General features: G+C 40.9%; 2 protein-coding genes across 3 annotated transcripts; both read left to right on the top strand.

The window, feature by feature from the left end:
- The first annotated feature begins 334 nt into the window (after positions 1-334).
- On the top strand, positions 335-4,250 carry lum (lumican). Its single transcript, XM_085768821.1, has 3 exons — positions 335-405; positions 1,406-2,284; positions 2,927-4,250. Exons 2-3 carry the CDS (start codon positions 1,411-1,413, stop codon positions 3,079-3,081), a joined length of 1,029 nt encoding a protein of 342 aa, XP_085624947.1. The 5' UTR covers positions 335-405; positions 1,406-1,410; the 3' UTR covers positions 3,082-4,250.
- A 4,168-nt stretch (positions 4,251-8,418) lies between these two features.
- Positions 8,419-14,357, top strand: kera (keratocan). 2 transcript variants are annotated; one of them, XM_085769387.1, is made up of 3 exons: positions 8,419-8,720; positions 12,319-13,193; positions 13,305-14,357. In XM_085769387.1, the coding sequence occupies exons 1-3, from the start codon at positions 8,689-8,691 to the stop codon at positions 13,472-13,474; spliced, it is 1,077 nt and encodes a 358-aa protein (XP_085625513.1). In that variant the 5' UTR covers positions 8,419-8,688; the 3' UTR covers positions 13,475-14,357. The 2 variants fall into 2 exon arrangements, with proteins under 2 accessions (XP_085625513.1, XP_085625514.1); XM_085769388.1 differs by lacking the exon at positions 8,419-8,720 and adding an exon at positions 11,057-11,166.
- Positions 14,358-15,491: the final 1,134 nt, after the last annotated feature.

Raw genomic sequence — 15,491 nt, 5'->3', positions numbered from 1 at the left:
GCTAAAGAAGTGGAAAGGTCAGAACTGGTAGAAAAGGTTTAGGTTATATCAACAACACTTCATATTTTTTAAAGTTTTTTTTTCTCCTATGTCCTGTTGCACCTGCTCATGGTTAGGTAACTGCACTTTTTGGATGATGCTCCCCAGACACAATAATGCTGATGACATCTTCCATTTGTGTGACGACCTGACTCCAGGAAGAAGAAGCCTCCTCTCCTCCCCCCTCCTCCGCCTCCTCCTCTTTTTTTTTCCTCCCTGTCTCTCCATCTACCCCTCTCTCTCTCTCCTCCCCCTCTCTCCTTCTTTCCCTCTGTGTTTTTCTCCAGAGACTTCCAGTTTTTGAACACCACACTGTTCTTACCTACTGGCCCTCCACCCCTCACACACGAAAAGAGAGAAGCTCAGGTAAGCTTGCATATGGAGGCATGGATTTGTGATTTCCTGTTTGATTTATTCCTCTTTATTTCTGTTTTCCGGATGGGATTGTCAGCTGTCACTGCTAGGCTTTTGGGACATGCAGGGCTAGTGCTGCAGGAGAAGAAGGACAACAAAGCATACAAGACAAAATAAATTACATGATTTGCATTTTGGATTTAGAAAATGCAAGACTGGTGTATCAACCTAGATCTTGCATGCTTATGTGGCTCGATAGTGTCTTTGTTTCAAAGGTCTTGGTGACTTTACACTTTGGAAAATCATCTGTTGCACTTGGATACAGTGTCTGTCTGCATATTTCATGGGTCTGGTAATCATCATTCTGGTCTTGCATTGTCTGCAGGGTTGATTTTCTTTTTACAGTCATGATCTGACCTTACTAATTTTAGATTTGCTTTTAGTACCTCTGCATGTTTGCTTCATTGTTCATAAACCTAAATGATTTTTAACCATCTAATATGTTAAAATAGATCTTTAAAGTATACACTATGTGTAGCTACTTTAGGAACCTCTGCCTTGCATTAATGCTTCCACTGCTGGTTTATGTAAAAAAAATCTTTCAAGTTGAAAGATGAGTTGGTTCTGGGAGCAGAAACAGTTCTAGCTGCAGCTATAATCATGTGGTTAAAAACAGATAACTGAAACAAGGAATCTAGGACTCAAATCGGTTGACATGAACTCTTGACCGATTATGTACCTAACACTCAGGGGAGTGGGTGTGGCACTAGTCTATGGTGCGTGTTGGGGGGCTGTAGACTGTAACCCTTTTGCATCACAGTTTAAAGATGAACTTATTTAATTCATATTCTTGAACTGATCAAAAAGGTTTGAATTGTTACCATAAACTATCCAAAAGGAGCAACTTAAATGCATTTGTATTTTCTAAGATTTTCATTTACATTTTATTGCAACTCCAACTTCTAACTTTTTGTTATTCCCTCCCCTTCTCCCCTGTCTGCTTGATCCCCAGAAGCCATGTCTCCTCTGCGTGTACCCCTGTTGGCCATACTGGTCAGTATGGCCCTGTGCCAGTATTATGACTACGACTATCAGCCTGGTTCCATGCTAGGACCCTCAGGGCCCAACTGTAATCAAGAATGCGAGTGCCCAATCAACTTCCCCACTGCCATGTATTGTGACAGCCGCAAGCTCAAGTTTGTTCCCGTAGTCCCAACAGGGATCAAGTACCTGTACCTCCAGAACAACCAGATTGAAGAGATCAAGGCAGGAGTGTTTGACAATGTTACTTCTACCCTTCTCTGGCTTGTACTTGACAACAACCAGATCACCAATGGTAAGATTGCAAAGGGAACAATCGACAAACTAACTGGCCTGCAGAAGCTCTTCTTCAGCTTCAACAACCTCACAGAGCCAGTCGTCCCCCCCTCAAAGTCCCTTGATGAGCTGAAGTTGATGCATAACAAGATTTCCAAGTTCCCCTCTGGACTCTTGTCTGACAAAGAAAATTTGACCTCTGTCAACATTCAGCACAATCAGCTAACATCCGATGCCATCTCGGGGGCATTCAAAGGGCCAAAGAAGATGCTGTTCCTGGATGTGAGCCACAATAAGCTGAAGAAGCTGCCAGCCGGTACCCCCAGTTCACTGGAAATCCTCTACGCTGACTTCAACGACATTGACGGCATCGGAGCAGGATACCTGAACAAGCTGCCCTCACTGCAGTACCTGAGGGTCTCCCACAACAAGCTGGTGGACAGCGGCATCCCTGCTGGAGTCTTCAACGTGACGTCACTGATAGAGCTGGACCTCTCTTTCAACAAGCTGCAGTCCATCCCTGAGATCAACGAACAGCTGGAGCATTTCTACCTCCAGGCCAATGAGATCAACAGTGAGTGCTACTCTATACTTGCTCCATTCAAAATGTCTTTTGACTATTTCCAGAGAGCTGCCCTATGGCGTTTTCTTAAGTCACAGTGAAAAGGAAGTTGGACCATCTTTAGATTGACGAATGTGTTTAGCTTAAATTAAATCTATCAAATGTTGCTCTTTAATTGGGAATGGCTTTGAAAACACAATGCAATACAAAGCTGTAAAGGGCTTTCAAGAGAAACAGAGCTGTAGTTTTAAGGAGTGTTGGCCTCCACCCACCAGTTCCTCACCCTCATTGTTAAATCAGGGGTAAATTAGACCTCAACCACATTCTTTGGAAAAAGAAACAGTGTTTTTGCCAACTGACATTTAAACACACACCTCCTGTTATGGTCTAAATAGCTTTACTAGCTACCCAATAGCTGGCGATCCAGTGTGATTTTACATATTGGGCGGGGTTAACCCAAACACATTTGATTGGATGAATTTATGTGTTGCCTTGAGTTCAACATGAGTCATCAAAACATTGCTCTGTAGCGCTACTAGTGGTCAAAAACTCCACACAATACTTTTAATCCGCATCATTAAGAGATATAGAGCTAGAACTATTTCTTTTTTTACCAATTTACATAACTTTCTCTCCATTTTTGGTTCTCTGCAGAGTTTGAGCTGTCAAGTTTCTGCAAGTATGTGAGTCCCGTCAACTTTTCCCGCCTGAAGCATCTGCGCTTGGACGCCAACAACGTCACACAAAGCAGCATGCCCCCTGAAACCTCCAACTGCCTGCGTCAAGCTTCAGAAATCATGTTTGAATAAGGACTTCCCCCAGATCTCTGACCTCCGCCCCCCTCTACTATGATGGCACAGCTCAGCTGGAAGCCTTGTGGATTTAAATGTCATACTACCCCACATTTTTAAAGTACTGACACGTCCTTGTCTGTGACTGTAAGTATTATGCAGATATGGGGTATTATCATGGCATCTTCATCAATTTGATATAAATTTAAAGCTGAGCTAATTTAAGATACAGTAAATACATTGGGAAATCTTGCAAAATATGCAAGATTCATTTCATTAAGCACATTTTTTACAGCAGACATGTATAAAGTAGATAACCAAATGTCCTATGAATAGGAATTAATTTGTGTGCTTTGATTGAAGACCCACACTTCAAACATTCCAATCTTTGATTATATTGATTACAGACACAATGGAGTAAACAGAGGTTAAAGGACTCCAATGTCTCAGTTCAATTGTAGTGCCAATTTGTTGTCTGTCTTGTATGTTCCAGTGTTTAGCATGTATGATATACAACGATTAATCCATTGCTGTGCAAAGGACCAGCGAATGAGGATTGCATACTCGGTGTGTAATGCCTAAGTGAGAAATGATGATCAAAATGTAAAATAGCTGTTACATTGCAATGACATTTTCAGTCTTTTTATTTTTTTAAGGAAAATACCAGTGTCTGTCATTTTCACCCATGACTTCCGAGTGCATTCAATGTCCCATTTTTAGTGTTAGAAAGTAGAATGAATGACACCAGTTTAGATGACACTGGCATTGTCCTCAAAAGTAAATATTTCTTATACTGACCTTCTTCTTCTTTTTCAGAAATCACAAGTTAAATTGTTTCTTCACATTGCTTAATTCCCAGCTGTCCACTATCATGCACATTGCTGATTTGTATACAACATTTGCATTACTTGCATGCATCCAATGGTACCATTCTTTGATAATAAACTACAGCTTTTGCAGTTAAGGTGCTCTCATTGTTACGTTGTTGTTCACCACAATTGAGAAAACACCAAGTCACCATGGCCTTACGGTCCTGTTGACTGAAGTTATGTTACTAGGATACCACGTTTTGTTTAGGTTTAATTTGTCTTTTTATTGTGATTTCTTATGTGGCCTTTGACTCAGTAACTGTTCTTGGATTTACTGTGAGGAAACCAAACACAGTTGAATAAACTATGTTTCCAAAATATTTGTATGATATCGCTTTTTAAACGTGCTGTAATTAATTTCTAGCATGCGTGAAAACAAATTGTTCAAGACATCTTTCATGCTAAATATTTGACTTATGTACTTTTTAACACTGCATCTTTTATGATGGATTTATAATAACTAACTTAACTAACACATAGTAACCAATGGTTTATTGATTGTTTGTAAATCATTTCTTTCATAATTCCTCAATTAGCCAATAGTAAAAGCAACCAAGGGAGGTGAACCTTACTGCCCTAATGACTGAAACCACATGACACCATATAAACTCCTACTGTAGTCTGCATTGAGTAGCAAGCTCATACCAAGTGAAATAAGATGACAAAAACGTTTCATATACAGGGATAATATAGTATACCAAGGACTCTCAGAGTTAGCAGGTTTGATCTGAGCTTTATAAGAGATGTAACTGGTTGCATTTGCAACTACTTATTCAGTTGGGGTGTTCTGTATGACTTTCAGCTGCTATTTTCACTTATATCTTTGAAATTACAGATGGACAGAATGTCCTTTTGTTTATGCTCTAAAGCCTGATAGAGTTTGCATTATGTATTCCCTGGTTTTGACTTTGAGCCCATAGAGTCATTCATTTACAACTGTTACATAAAGGACCTATCATCTTTGTTCAGTCCCACATTGCAGCTGAGCTGGAGTCAAACAAATACTGCTGGTCCTGGAGGGATGCAGGGGTTGCAGGGTTTTACTTGCAGCTTTAGGACATTTTCTGTGTAAATCTACCCGTCCAACTGTCTCAGATAGAAACCACAAATTCTCCAGGACAGTTTAAAAAGTACTTTCTTTGGTCGGTGCAGCTTCAGAGCAAACAGTTAACGTTTCCTGAAGAGAGTGCTCCTCTTTCCAATAAGATAAATCTTCAATCTGCATATTTGGCAGTTCACAGGTCCTCCAGCTGCTTGCTGCCACCAACTGTAGTGGATAAATGTCATTTCTCCATAACCTTTGTCTAGAGCATTGTTTTACAGCCAATACTGAACCATTTTTAGGAGCAATCCATGTAGGGTCGTCCAATGATTCAGCCTGCTTACTGTACTGTATGTCCTACAGAGAGAAGCACTGCTCAGCTCTATTTTCTCTCCTGTCTTGTATCTCTGCAGGTTACCTGAACACAACCAAGAGAAATAACAATTCCAAGTTCTGTCCAGCTTTTCTTGGCCAAGTGCTTTTTAGTCTTGTGGTGATTGGAGGAGTCTGAGAAATGTATGTCTAACAGTGTGCCAGAGGGAAAGAAAATCCTACTACCAGCACATTCCTTCTGGTTTCTGCCGCATTTTCAAAGGCTTACCGTCCATTTAAGAAGAAACCTTATGATGGAATTGATATGAAGTGTTTGGAATATCTTTTGCCTTACATAATATTTTGTTTATAAAGGCAGCATAGAATTTACATTCATGAAGAAAAGACACTTGTGTCCCATATTTGTTAGACTCAGAAGTTGCTTTTCGGTAATTCAGTTATTGAATGTTATCTGAATGTTATTTGAACATTGTGTTTGTGAGTTCTTGTCGGGTTAAACTCCAGCTCAAAAACAAGCTGTTATCCATGTAGTGTTGTATCATTGAGTCAGAGTGGCCAGTAAACTGGTGCCCACATCACCAGAAAACAACTCTGGATAATGTTAGGGCTTATAAAAAAAAGTCTGCTTTTCTGCTTTTCATCATTGGTTCATGTTTTTCAAAACCCTATCAGTGTCCACAAAACTCTGGAAGACACAGTAGGCAATTCTCAAAATACACAAGTAATGCTCTGTTTGAAATCATAACTTTTTCTCTTATCCTAGAATAGGTTTCCTAAAAACTACTATGAACTACAACCCCTTCAAAGGGTTGTTGTTATATATGAAGGCATTGATGCTGTGGATAGTAGATCAGAAACTCATTATCTTTTGACTTTCACTTGTCACTTCTTTTTACAATATCAATAGTGTCTTTGCAAAGCTGTACGCTGACAGAAACAGCATATCTAATCCTGCTTGATGTTTACCACATGTGTTGGAACTGCTACAGTCTTCTTAGGGTATTAGTCAAGAGTTCCTTATTAGAGCAGACGCTATTTAGAGCCAGTAGGTTAGTTGATTAGATTCATGGCATTTATATTTATTATCGCAATAGCTTCCAGATGTCCCAATTTGATTCCTGCTAGGTGTTTGTAATGAGATCCAGCTGTAAAAGTCAGTTAAAATTTGACCTACTCATGTAAATGAGAGTCAGTAGCTGTCTGGCTGCCATTAAGGGATGGGAGGCAATTTTAAAATCCTACCACTTCCCAATGCCATCCAACCCTAGAATCATTTAAAGGTCTATTCTATCTATTATTGCCCAAGTAAACTTGATACAAGTTAGGGGGAGAAGTATTAGCAGCCATCTCACTGACACAACCGTTACAACATGTGACATGTTTGTTCTAACCGCTTTCTTCACATTTCACATGTTTTCATATGGTCACTTGTACCTTTTCCCAATCTAGGACAATTTCCTCCTCTTCCCCCTGGGTCGCCCTTATTTAAATCCTGAGCCGAGCTCCTGCTGCCTGTGTCTAGACAATAAAGTCCTTTATAAAGCCTTAAGCTTCACGTCCTCTTGCTTGGGACGGTAAGTGAAAGTATAATCAGCAGTTGCAGCCTGGAAGCTCAACTCCAAAGACCATCTTTCAGTCCAGACCGTCTCCAGCTGTTTGGTCGATTTTTATTCACATTCTGCATCCATCCGTTGCCACCTCGGTCTGCCGAGGTGGCAACGGAGTCCTTCTCTCTTTAGTTCTCACCTTGTTGTTCTTGGATATTTATCTCTCTCTCTTTCTTTCTCTCTCTCTCTCTCTTACTTGAAGCTCTCTTCCAATCCTTTAATTTCTCTGTAATGTTCATCTCTCTTTTTCTCACCCTTCTCCCCAAAGGTTGGACATGGACACCAGATGTTTCATCTGTGGCCTTAAAACAGACACACACACAGCTGAGCCGAGTAAAAGAGTAATGGGGAGGGGAGACAGAGGAGGAAAAAGAGACTGCCCTCCTTTAAGATTCATTTGTGGGTGTAGGGAAAGTGAATTTATATGCTGCTCTAAAACTAACTTACTTTTTTCTCTTACAAATTTGGAGTACTTGATGTTTTCGTCGGCTTTATGCACTACTTGCATCTATACTTACTGTTTGAACTGACTTAATCACCTTCTTACTGTATGTGCATACAATTGCTGACATCTTTAATCAACTACTATCCATGGGGGAGAAGCCAGTAAGGGATCACATCCTTATTTTTAGCACCATCCTTTTTTATCTCATGACAAACCATCCGACAGTCATCAAAACATTTGGCTCAAAACCACAGGATGGTGCTAAAACAAAAAAATCAGAGGATCATTAGGATTCATTATGAACGTCAACATTTGGCAAACTTTGCCATCCCTAAAGCAACACATGATTCCAACAACACAACAAGAGCATCCTCCTCCAAAACCTCGGGGTAAAACAGGTGTGTTTGCACTATTAGTATTCATAGATAAAGTTTGAGTACTTTGTCTTTGTATGTAGTTTTCAATGTTTTTGGATAAATACCAGCTTTTGCACTGGTTGGATAAGTGGTTGTCTCCTCTGCCTGGTTTACTGGGATTAAAACTTTCCATGACACCTCACTGGTGAGTCACTATACACATAATAAAGTTTGATTTTCACTTCCAAAGAAGTGGGTCATTTTATTTGTAGTCTGAGGCTCCTGCTCTACCACAATAGACAGCACTCTATAGTAGTAAATGTGTTTCAATGGCAGCGTGTAAACATTCTCTACGGTGACGTCAGTGAGAAATATACTATCACTGATAGTCGTAATGGGAAAAACTACTAAAAGAAGACTTGCGTTGTAAAAAGGGGAATTTTCCTGTTTAAAGTTGGGCGTGAATGTCTGAGTGAAAAACCCGACATGCTCCTCTTTAACCTCACCTGTCAGACTGGCAAACACACCCCAAAGGCCTGTGAGCTGAAATGAGCCATAAACTCGTCATGCTCCCATCCCCCAGAGTGATGGGTGCAGAGGAAATCCTCCATTGGAGACCAAATGGTTAAGTTGGGTGGGGTGACAGCAGTTTAACCCTCACTGATGACTTCAAATTCTTCACAAAAGAGGAGACAAAACGAAAGAGGCAGAAAAAAACTGCTGGGCTGGCAGAAAAGTAGGCAACACAAACTCTGAAGGGACATCCCAACTCACACACAATCGTCCTCCCACCAACAATTCGTACTCCATCCTTCTCGGTTCACCCGGTATGTTCAAGGTGCAGCCTTGGGGGAATCAAACTGACAACAACACAAGAATAACTGGGTCAGCTCAGTGTTGACCACATCAGAGACACTGAAGCTGAGGACAATCATCAGAGCTGATCTCTGGGAGAGCAGAAGAACCTGGTTGTATGCAGACCACTGACAGCAGCTGGAGAAGCAGGTAAAGGAGATCTTGTCTTTCTTTTGTAGTAAATCTATTTGAGATAGGAGGAGTGAAAGGTATAGTGCATTTTACAGGTGGTTTACGTCAGGCTCGATCAGTCTTTATCTTTGATGTGGTGCACCTTGCCAGCTGAGGTAATGCATTTAAGTGGTGATGCAGGCTTGCAAATTAAGAAAAGAAGACAGCGTGAGATGCAAGTGTATCTGTTTTTAAATCTGGTTTCGTCTTTTTTTCTTGCGTCACAGGATTAGGATTGATAGGCACTTTTGTAATCAATTTCTAACTATTTTACAAACAAGTTTACACCTGGAATTGACTAAAACAACCGCTGTGGGTTGTTGGAAGTTTCCAAATGACACACATCTTGGAAAGTCACTTTTGCTGCCAGACATGTTGTTTTTTTCCACATAATACTTACCCATAAACACAGTTACTTTCTCAGCTCTGGATGCAGTAAGCAATGCTAACTCTTCCAAATGTCTCAAAGCCATCAAGTGGATTTCAGCAAAGCCATCAACTGGAGCCGAACCCCGCAAAACTGATGCAGTGCAAATACAACCCGTTGTGTAATTAACATAGCTGGCTCAGGCACAAAGCCCCTGGCAGGAAATTAGCATTATCATATTCCTCTGCATGTGTTTCTCCTTAGCCTGTCAGACAGATTGTAGCCAACATTTGTTTTAAGTTATATATGTTCCATTTTGCAGAGATCTGTGAAGCTCTGACTCACCATTTTCAGCAGCTGGGAAATTTAATTTAAGTGTTGGCATACATTAATAATGACTATCATTTTGGAGTGTGAACGGAAGGACATCACATCTGTTGTGTAACAAATACATTCCAGGTAGTTTGAGTTAAGTCTTCTTCACACATTGTTAATTGTATTTTTAAACTTCATTCACATTTTGTACATCTTAAATCAGTGTTTTGTCTCTCTCACTTTTCAACTGCCTGTAAAAAGACAGATGTTCCTTGTGCAGTTATAGAGAATACTAATTGTTGTGCTCAATCCTTATCAGATGGACAATTTAATATGCAAAGCTTTTATTAGACTTCTGGGCCATAGTAGTAGAACGGGAAGTGAGGAAGCCTAGTGTAGAGGTTACAAGCCGGTTGTCCTGTTGCTTAACAGACTCTGAGCTGCATGCCAAGTATTTCTGAGGTCAAAACCCTTTGCAGTCTGACAGCAAACTCCATCATGCTCCGAAACAGGAACGTTTATTAAATCTGAGCTCAAACTTTAGTATTAATTTTGTACTTTAATAATAAGACTCATGCATAAGTAAAACAACCAAGTGTGGATAATGCAAAATGAGAGGGGTCACATTAGATTAACTACTTGGGACAGCTACAGGACAGCAACTGATGGAAGTGTCCATTCACTACACCGTGATCTGTCATCAATGTACAGTTCCTATAAATGTGCTTGGGACAAACGTATGTCTGTGTAATTGATCACACAAGATTACAAACATGTGTAGACGAATGATCACTGTTCACAAATGCACCTGGGTAAACACAGGAGGAGCTCTAATGGGCTTGCATGGCTGATCAGAGATAAGTGTTGCCGCTATCCTCACACAGGTCGGATAGGATTATCCTGTTGCATTCAACAGCCTTTGCCGTCAGTGCAGGAAATTAGCACAATCTCATGCTTGCTTGCTGAGGTCACCAATCCTGACGCTAGCTAGCTTCTGCAAAAACAATTAGCTTGGCCAGCATGCAGGTAAAATCCCCCCAGATTAAGTCTGACCTCCCTCCTATAAAACCATTACCTCTCATGTCTGCAGACAATGTTTTGTACACAAGTACACTGCATAATTCTTCATGTATCTTTCATCTTTTGCGTCATCATTAATTTTCTTATTGTCTTATATTCAGTTACACTTAATGCACAATTACCTGTGCAGCACAATTATATGCAACTTAATTTGCGTGCATTTTGTGTATCCCAGATCCTCTATTGACTGCAAACACTGTAGCACTTGCACTTTGCATCAAGCTGATTAATTAATCCTGATTTCACTGTGGATAGCAATGGCATAAAATTAGCACAAAGGTCGGCAAAGGACGCTTGGGGATTTGTGAGTGGAGTTAAAAACAGATCGAGCATGCCACCAAGGGAGGAAGGGTTGTACATGTGGAAATCAGCAAACAAAGAACAGGTAGGCCTGCATTAGCCTGTTCCTGCAGTAAGTGGGCCATGTCTTGGCTGAGAAGGCTTAGCACACTATACCATGGGATCATGACCTCTGATCCTTGCAGAATCTGATTGGCCAAAAGAAGCTTTGGTGTCATCATGAGTGACAGGCTGGCACACGTTGAATGAAACCGCTAGTGGTACAAATACAGGTAGAAGCGAGGTAGAGCCTCATCATTTGGGACAACGCTTGACAACTTGCTGAAGGAGGACATAGGGGAGAGGGAAGTTACAGAGTTCAAGGTAAGCCAGGTTTCTGGAAGTTTCTGAGTTATAGGGTTGGTATGGTTTGGTTTGGTTTGGTAGACATGCAACTTGCAACTTTAGTTTATCTTTGTAGAATCAGGAAGCACAGTTTTACCTACTCCAAGGTTGGGTCAAGACACTTTGACCCCAGTACAGTTAGAATACATCTCTCAAAGCAGGTGTGCCGGCTGTGTCTTTGAAGTGTGCTCATCCATGGAAAACCATGGCCTACCCGAAATGAGTTCCAGACAAACGTGGAGAGCATCACAATTTTAAACAAGCACCAGATGGCAACTGAGAGGAATCAAGTAGAGGCTTAGAGATGGATGGCTAAAAGATGACGTTGGAATTTTTCTTTCCCCTGCTCATCTTTTGCGTTTGTCTTTCTGAATTTCATGGCTTCTGTTGTTTCACGTATTTTGCATCTCACTTTTCCCTCTTCATCCCTGTTAGTGGTTATAACCAGGCTTATTGCCCATTTCCTGAACAGTCATTCCTGACAGGAAGCAACCCAGCTCTCCTGAGTTGAATATGTGCAGTGCTTTGCTGAAATGTGTGTTTGCATTCATTCATTTGCAATTCTTATTGAACCAGGTGTACAAACCAAAGTGAACAGAGAGTTGTGTGGTATGCTTAACAATATACATATCAATCAAAGCTTGATAAACAGTGCACCTCTTACAACTGACGTGCAAAGTCTTAAAGTCTGAGCTTCAAGGTTGTGGTAATACCATTAAAATTGACCTGGCTCTGCATCCTGTCTTTGGATCTGTACCTGTCATTGGCAGGTAAAGCAATGACCTGGAAAGCAAACTACCTCAGTCTGTTGGCAGTCACCATTGGAATTCAGGAATAATTGTATTAGTGGTAGAGTAGGCAACATTCGCTGGTTGTGGCTATATTGGGCCATGGTTATATTTCCGAAGACTTAGTCAGCTGTTTCTGAAACGAAAGTTACACAACAAACATGTGTTCTCAAGTGCAAACAATTGTATGGCTCGTTGATTACAGTATGGTCCAAATTCCACTGGACCCCAAACCTTTATAATTGAGGGCATCATTATTGCTCCTCTTCACCTTTGATATGAATCTTTGCCTAAACTCTATACCGTTTCTTATATTGTTTTTTTTTCTCCCTCTCTTTCATAGATTCGACAGTGACATGGCACTGCTACTGAGCCTTCTCTGCATCGTGTGCCTGGTCGGGCCAGTTATCGGCCAGGACATGCCTTACGAGGAATATCTGGCCCAACTCCAAGCCTGTCCTAAAGAGTGTCGCTGTCCCCCAAGCTTCCCTCGTGCTGTCTACTGTGACAATAAAGGCCTGACCAGCATCCCCAATATCCCTCCACACACATGGTATCTCTACTTGCAGAACAATTTAATAGAAGTGCTGTCAGCTGATGCTCTTCGTAATGCCACACAGCTCCGCTGGCTCAACCTAAACCGCAACAAAGTCACTAGTGAAGGAGTGGAAGAGGGTGTCCTGGGCACAATGACTCACCTTGCACACCTGTATATGGATGACAACCTCCTGTCTTCACTGCCATCTTCTCTGCCAGCCAGCCTGGAGCATCTCCGCCTCTCTCGCAATCGTATTTCCAAGATCCCTGCTGGTGTCTTTGTTGGTCTGGATAAGCTTAACCTTCTGGACCTCCAGGGGAACAAGTTGATGGATGATGCTGTGACTGAGGTTAGCCTGAAGGGTCTTAACAACCTGGTGCAGATCAACCTAGCCAAGAACCAGCTGACAAGCATGCCTCTTGGCCTACCACCCACCACCACTCAGCTTTTCCTTGATGGCAACAGCATTGAGAAGATCCCAACTGGCTACTTCAAAGGTTTGCCCAAAGTGGCATTTCTGAGGCTCAACCACAACAAACTTGGAAGCAGTGGAGTTCCCAAGAATGTGTTTAACGTCTCCAGCATTTTGGACTTGCAGCTGTCCCATAACCAGCTGACTGAGGTGCCCGTCATTTCTTCAGGCCTTGAACATCTTCACCTTGATCACAACCAGATCAAAAGTAAGTGTGTGGCATATTTCCCAAAGCATCTACTGCTTGTCCTCTAACAATAGAGGATCATCTACGGTGTCAGAAATCATTGTAGCATTATCTCTTCTTGTGTTTTGACAGGTGTAAGTGGTTCCAATGTCTGCCCCGTCGCTGTCGATGCCGTTGACGACTCCATCCAAGAAAGTATTCCTCGATTGCGCTACCTCCGGCTGGATGGCAATGAGATTAAACCACCAATTCCCAGAGACGTCATCCTGTGCTTCCGTCTCCTTAGGTCCATTGTCATCTAAAAAACAAAGAAGAAAATCATGATGTTGTTGGCAAATTACTCAATCTATGACTGGGCGATTCTGGTTTGATGACACTTGTGAAATAGTAACACACAAGTAATATTTGCATGCTTGTGAAATATTTGACATTAGTTGGCATCAACTAATTTTATTGATGTGTCTCAAGAAGAAGCTATTTTCTCAGTTCCAGAAAACTTCAATTTTTTCAGTAGAATTTGAATAAAATGTGAAGGTAACAGCAAAACCAATAAGGAACTGATTGGTTAGATGAGTTGATTAATGGTGCAATCTGACCACTAGTTGTGCCTTATGTTGATGTAAACATCTGCATGTAAAAGTCTAATTCCAATCCTATTACAACATACTGTAGCATGACAGTGATTTAGAGGGACAATGTGTATTTACAGCATGTGGACATCTTTGAGCACTCATTGTCATTATCGTTTGTTGAACAGGAGATAGACCTTATGAATGCATAGGGGAAATATCACTAGTTTGTTTTTTTTCTATTGTTTCAGGAAAACCTTTGACTGCTTGGTATTTGTAGACTTGAAGCCAAATGAATGGTCCTGTGTTCTTGTTAACTTTAGAAAAATTCTCTATTCTTCAATTATGCATATATACTGTAGGTAATTTATTTTTATTTAATATTCTTTAAGGAAAAAAAAGTACAAAAAACTATAAACCTAAGAGTCCTGTGAATATTAATGGCCAATATTCCTTAATGTTTTGTATGCAAAAGAAATGTGATAACTATTTTTTGAAAAATGCCAACACACTTTTTAATTCTGGTCTTTTTTTCTTCTTCTTTTTGTTGAATTAGTTGAACAAGAGACTACATTGATTGATTGTATGTGATTTGAATAAAATTTCTAAATATGAAGACCTTGTCATTTTCTCTTTTTTTTATAACACCTCAAGAATTTTAACCTATAATTGTTACAATAGTGGTAGATTTAAATTTACAGTATATTTGCCATTAGATTTTAAGCACAGGTTAAAATTTAGGAGTTTGGCTGGAATCTGATCTGATCATTAAACCATGAATTAATAAGTAGACTCCCATTTTATACATTGTATACTGTATAGCTATGACAGAGATCTTTTGTTCTTCTCTCTTGAGCCTCTTGAGTTTCTTTCTGAGCCAAAAAAACAAAACAAAAACTACATCAATATGAAATAACATACAAATCGCTGCTTCCTACAGTACTCCCAATCATTTGTTCCTCTGCCTTAAGAAGTTGAAGGCTCCAGATACATTCTCAGTGATGAAGCCAATTCACAATACATGAACCATGTTTTTGCTGGCTTTAAATTTCCACAGGCTGTGTGCACAATGAACCCTGTCATATACTATGGTTTCTGATCATCAAGTCAAGACATTTGGGGCAAAATGTCATTCACTTCTTTGCCTTTGGAGAATGTTTGGCAGAAGAAAAAGCTCTGAATATAAATCCCAGCTGATGTGGCAGGTGCAGAATGGTTTCTGGCAGTCCTGCTACATCCTTTTCCCTTCACTCATCAAAAGGTCTAGAGTTTCCATGCGAGTGAGAAGGAGAGGTGGGCAGGTTGAGACAAAGTTGTGGCCAAATCAAGCTGACAGGGTAAACGCAGCCAGGAGCTTCCTGTGTGTCCTTTTTTGTATCATCAATGGACACTAATGAGTGTCTCAGATTGTGTGAATCTCTTTGAATGCATGCCTGGATCTGTACGGAACTGAAGAAGAACCACTTGCCTTTCTCTGACCCCTGATCAGCCCATTCTCCATCATGTCAAACTTTGTTATCCCGAGGACTTAATGTAGGATCTGCAGTTGGAGGAGCAGAACATTTAGCAAAGCCAACGCTGCAAAGAGAAAGCAACTTCAGGCAGAAGGGAGGGCAGAGGCCTTCCTCCAAGCAGGGACTTCCTCTCAGCACCATGCTAACAGGGGCTCCTCACAGAGGTCCCATTGTGTACAAGGGCCCCGTGGATCCCCCCCATACATGAAAGCAACAGATGCCAGAGTTTCACCCCA

Source organism: Trachurus japonicus, chromosome 23 (assembly GCF_045865225.1).
Source record: "Trachurus japonicus isolate A0001 chromosome 23, Traja_1.0".
NCBI lineage: Eukaryota > Metazoa > Chordata > Actinopteri > Carangiformes > Carangidae > Trachurus > Trachurus japonicus.
This window is presented reverse-complemented; position numbering and strand designations above follow the sequence as displayed.

Excerpts from the sequence above, each read along its gene's own strand:
- kera (XM_085769387.1), top strand. The coding sequence starts at position 8,689 with ATGCAGACCACTGACAGCAGCTGGAGAAGCAG. Across the intron at positions 8,721-12,318 it reads GACAGCAGCTGGAGAAGCAG|ATTCGACAGTGACATGGCAC; the intron begins GTAAAGGAGATC and ends TCTCTTTCATAG. Across the intron at positions 13,194-13,304 it reads TGATCACAACCAGATCAAAA|GTGTAAGTGGTTCCAATGTC; the intron begins GTAAGTGTGTGG and ends GTGTTTTGACAG.
- lum (XM_085768821.1), top strand. The coding sequence starts at position 1,411 with ATGTCTCCTCTGCGTGTACCCCTGTTGGCCATACTGGTCAGTATGGCC. Across the intron at positions 2,285-2,926 it reads CCAGGCCAATGAGATCAACA|AGTTTGAGCTGTCAAGTTTC; the intron begins GTGAGTGCTACT and ends GGTTCTCTGCAG.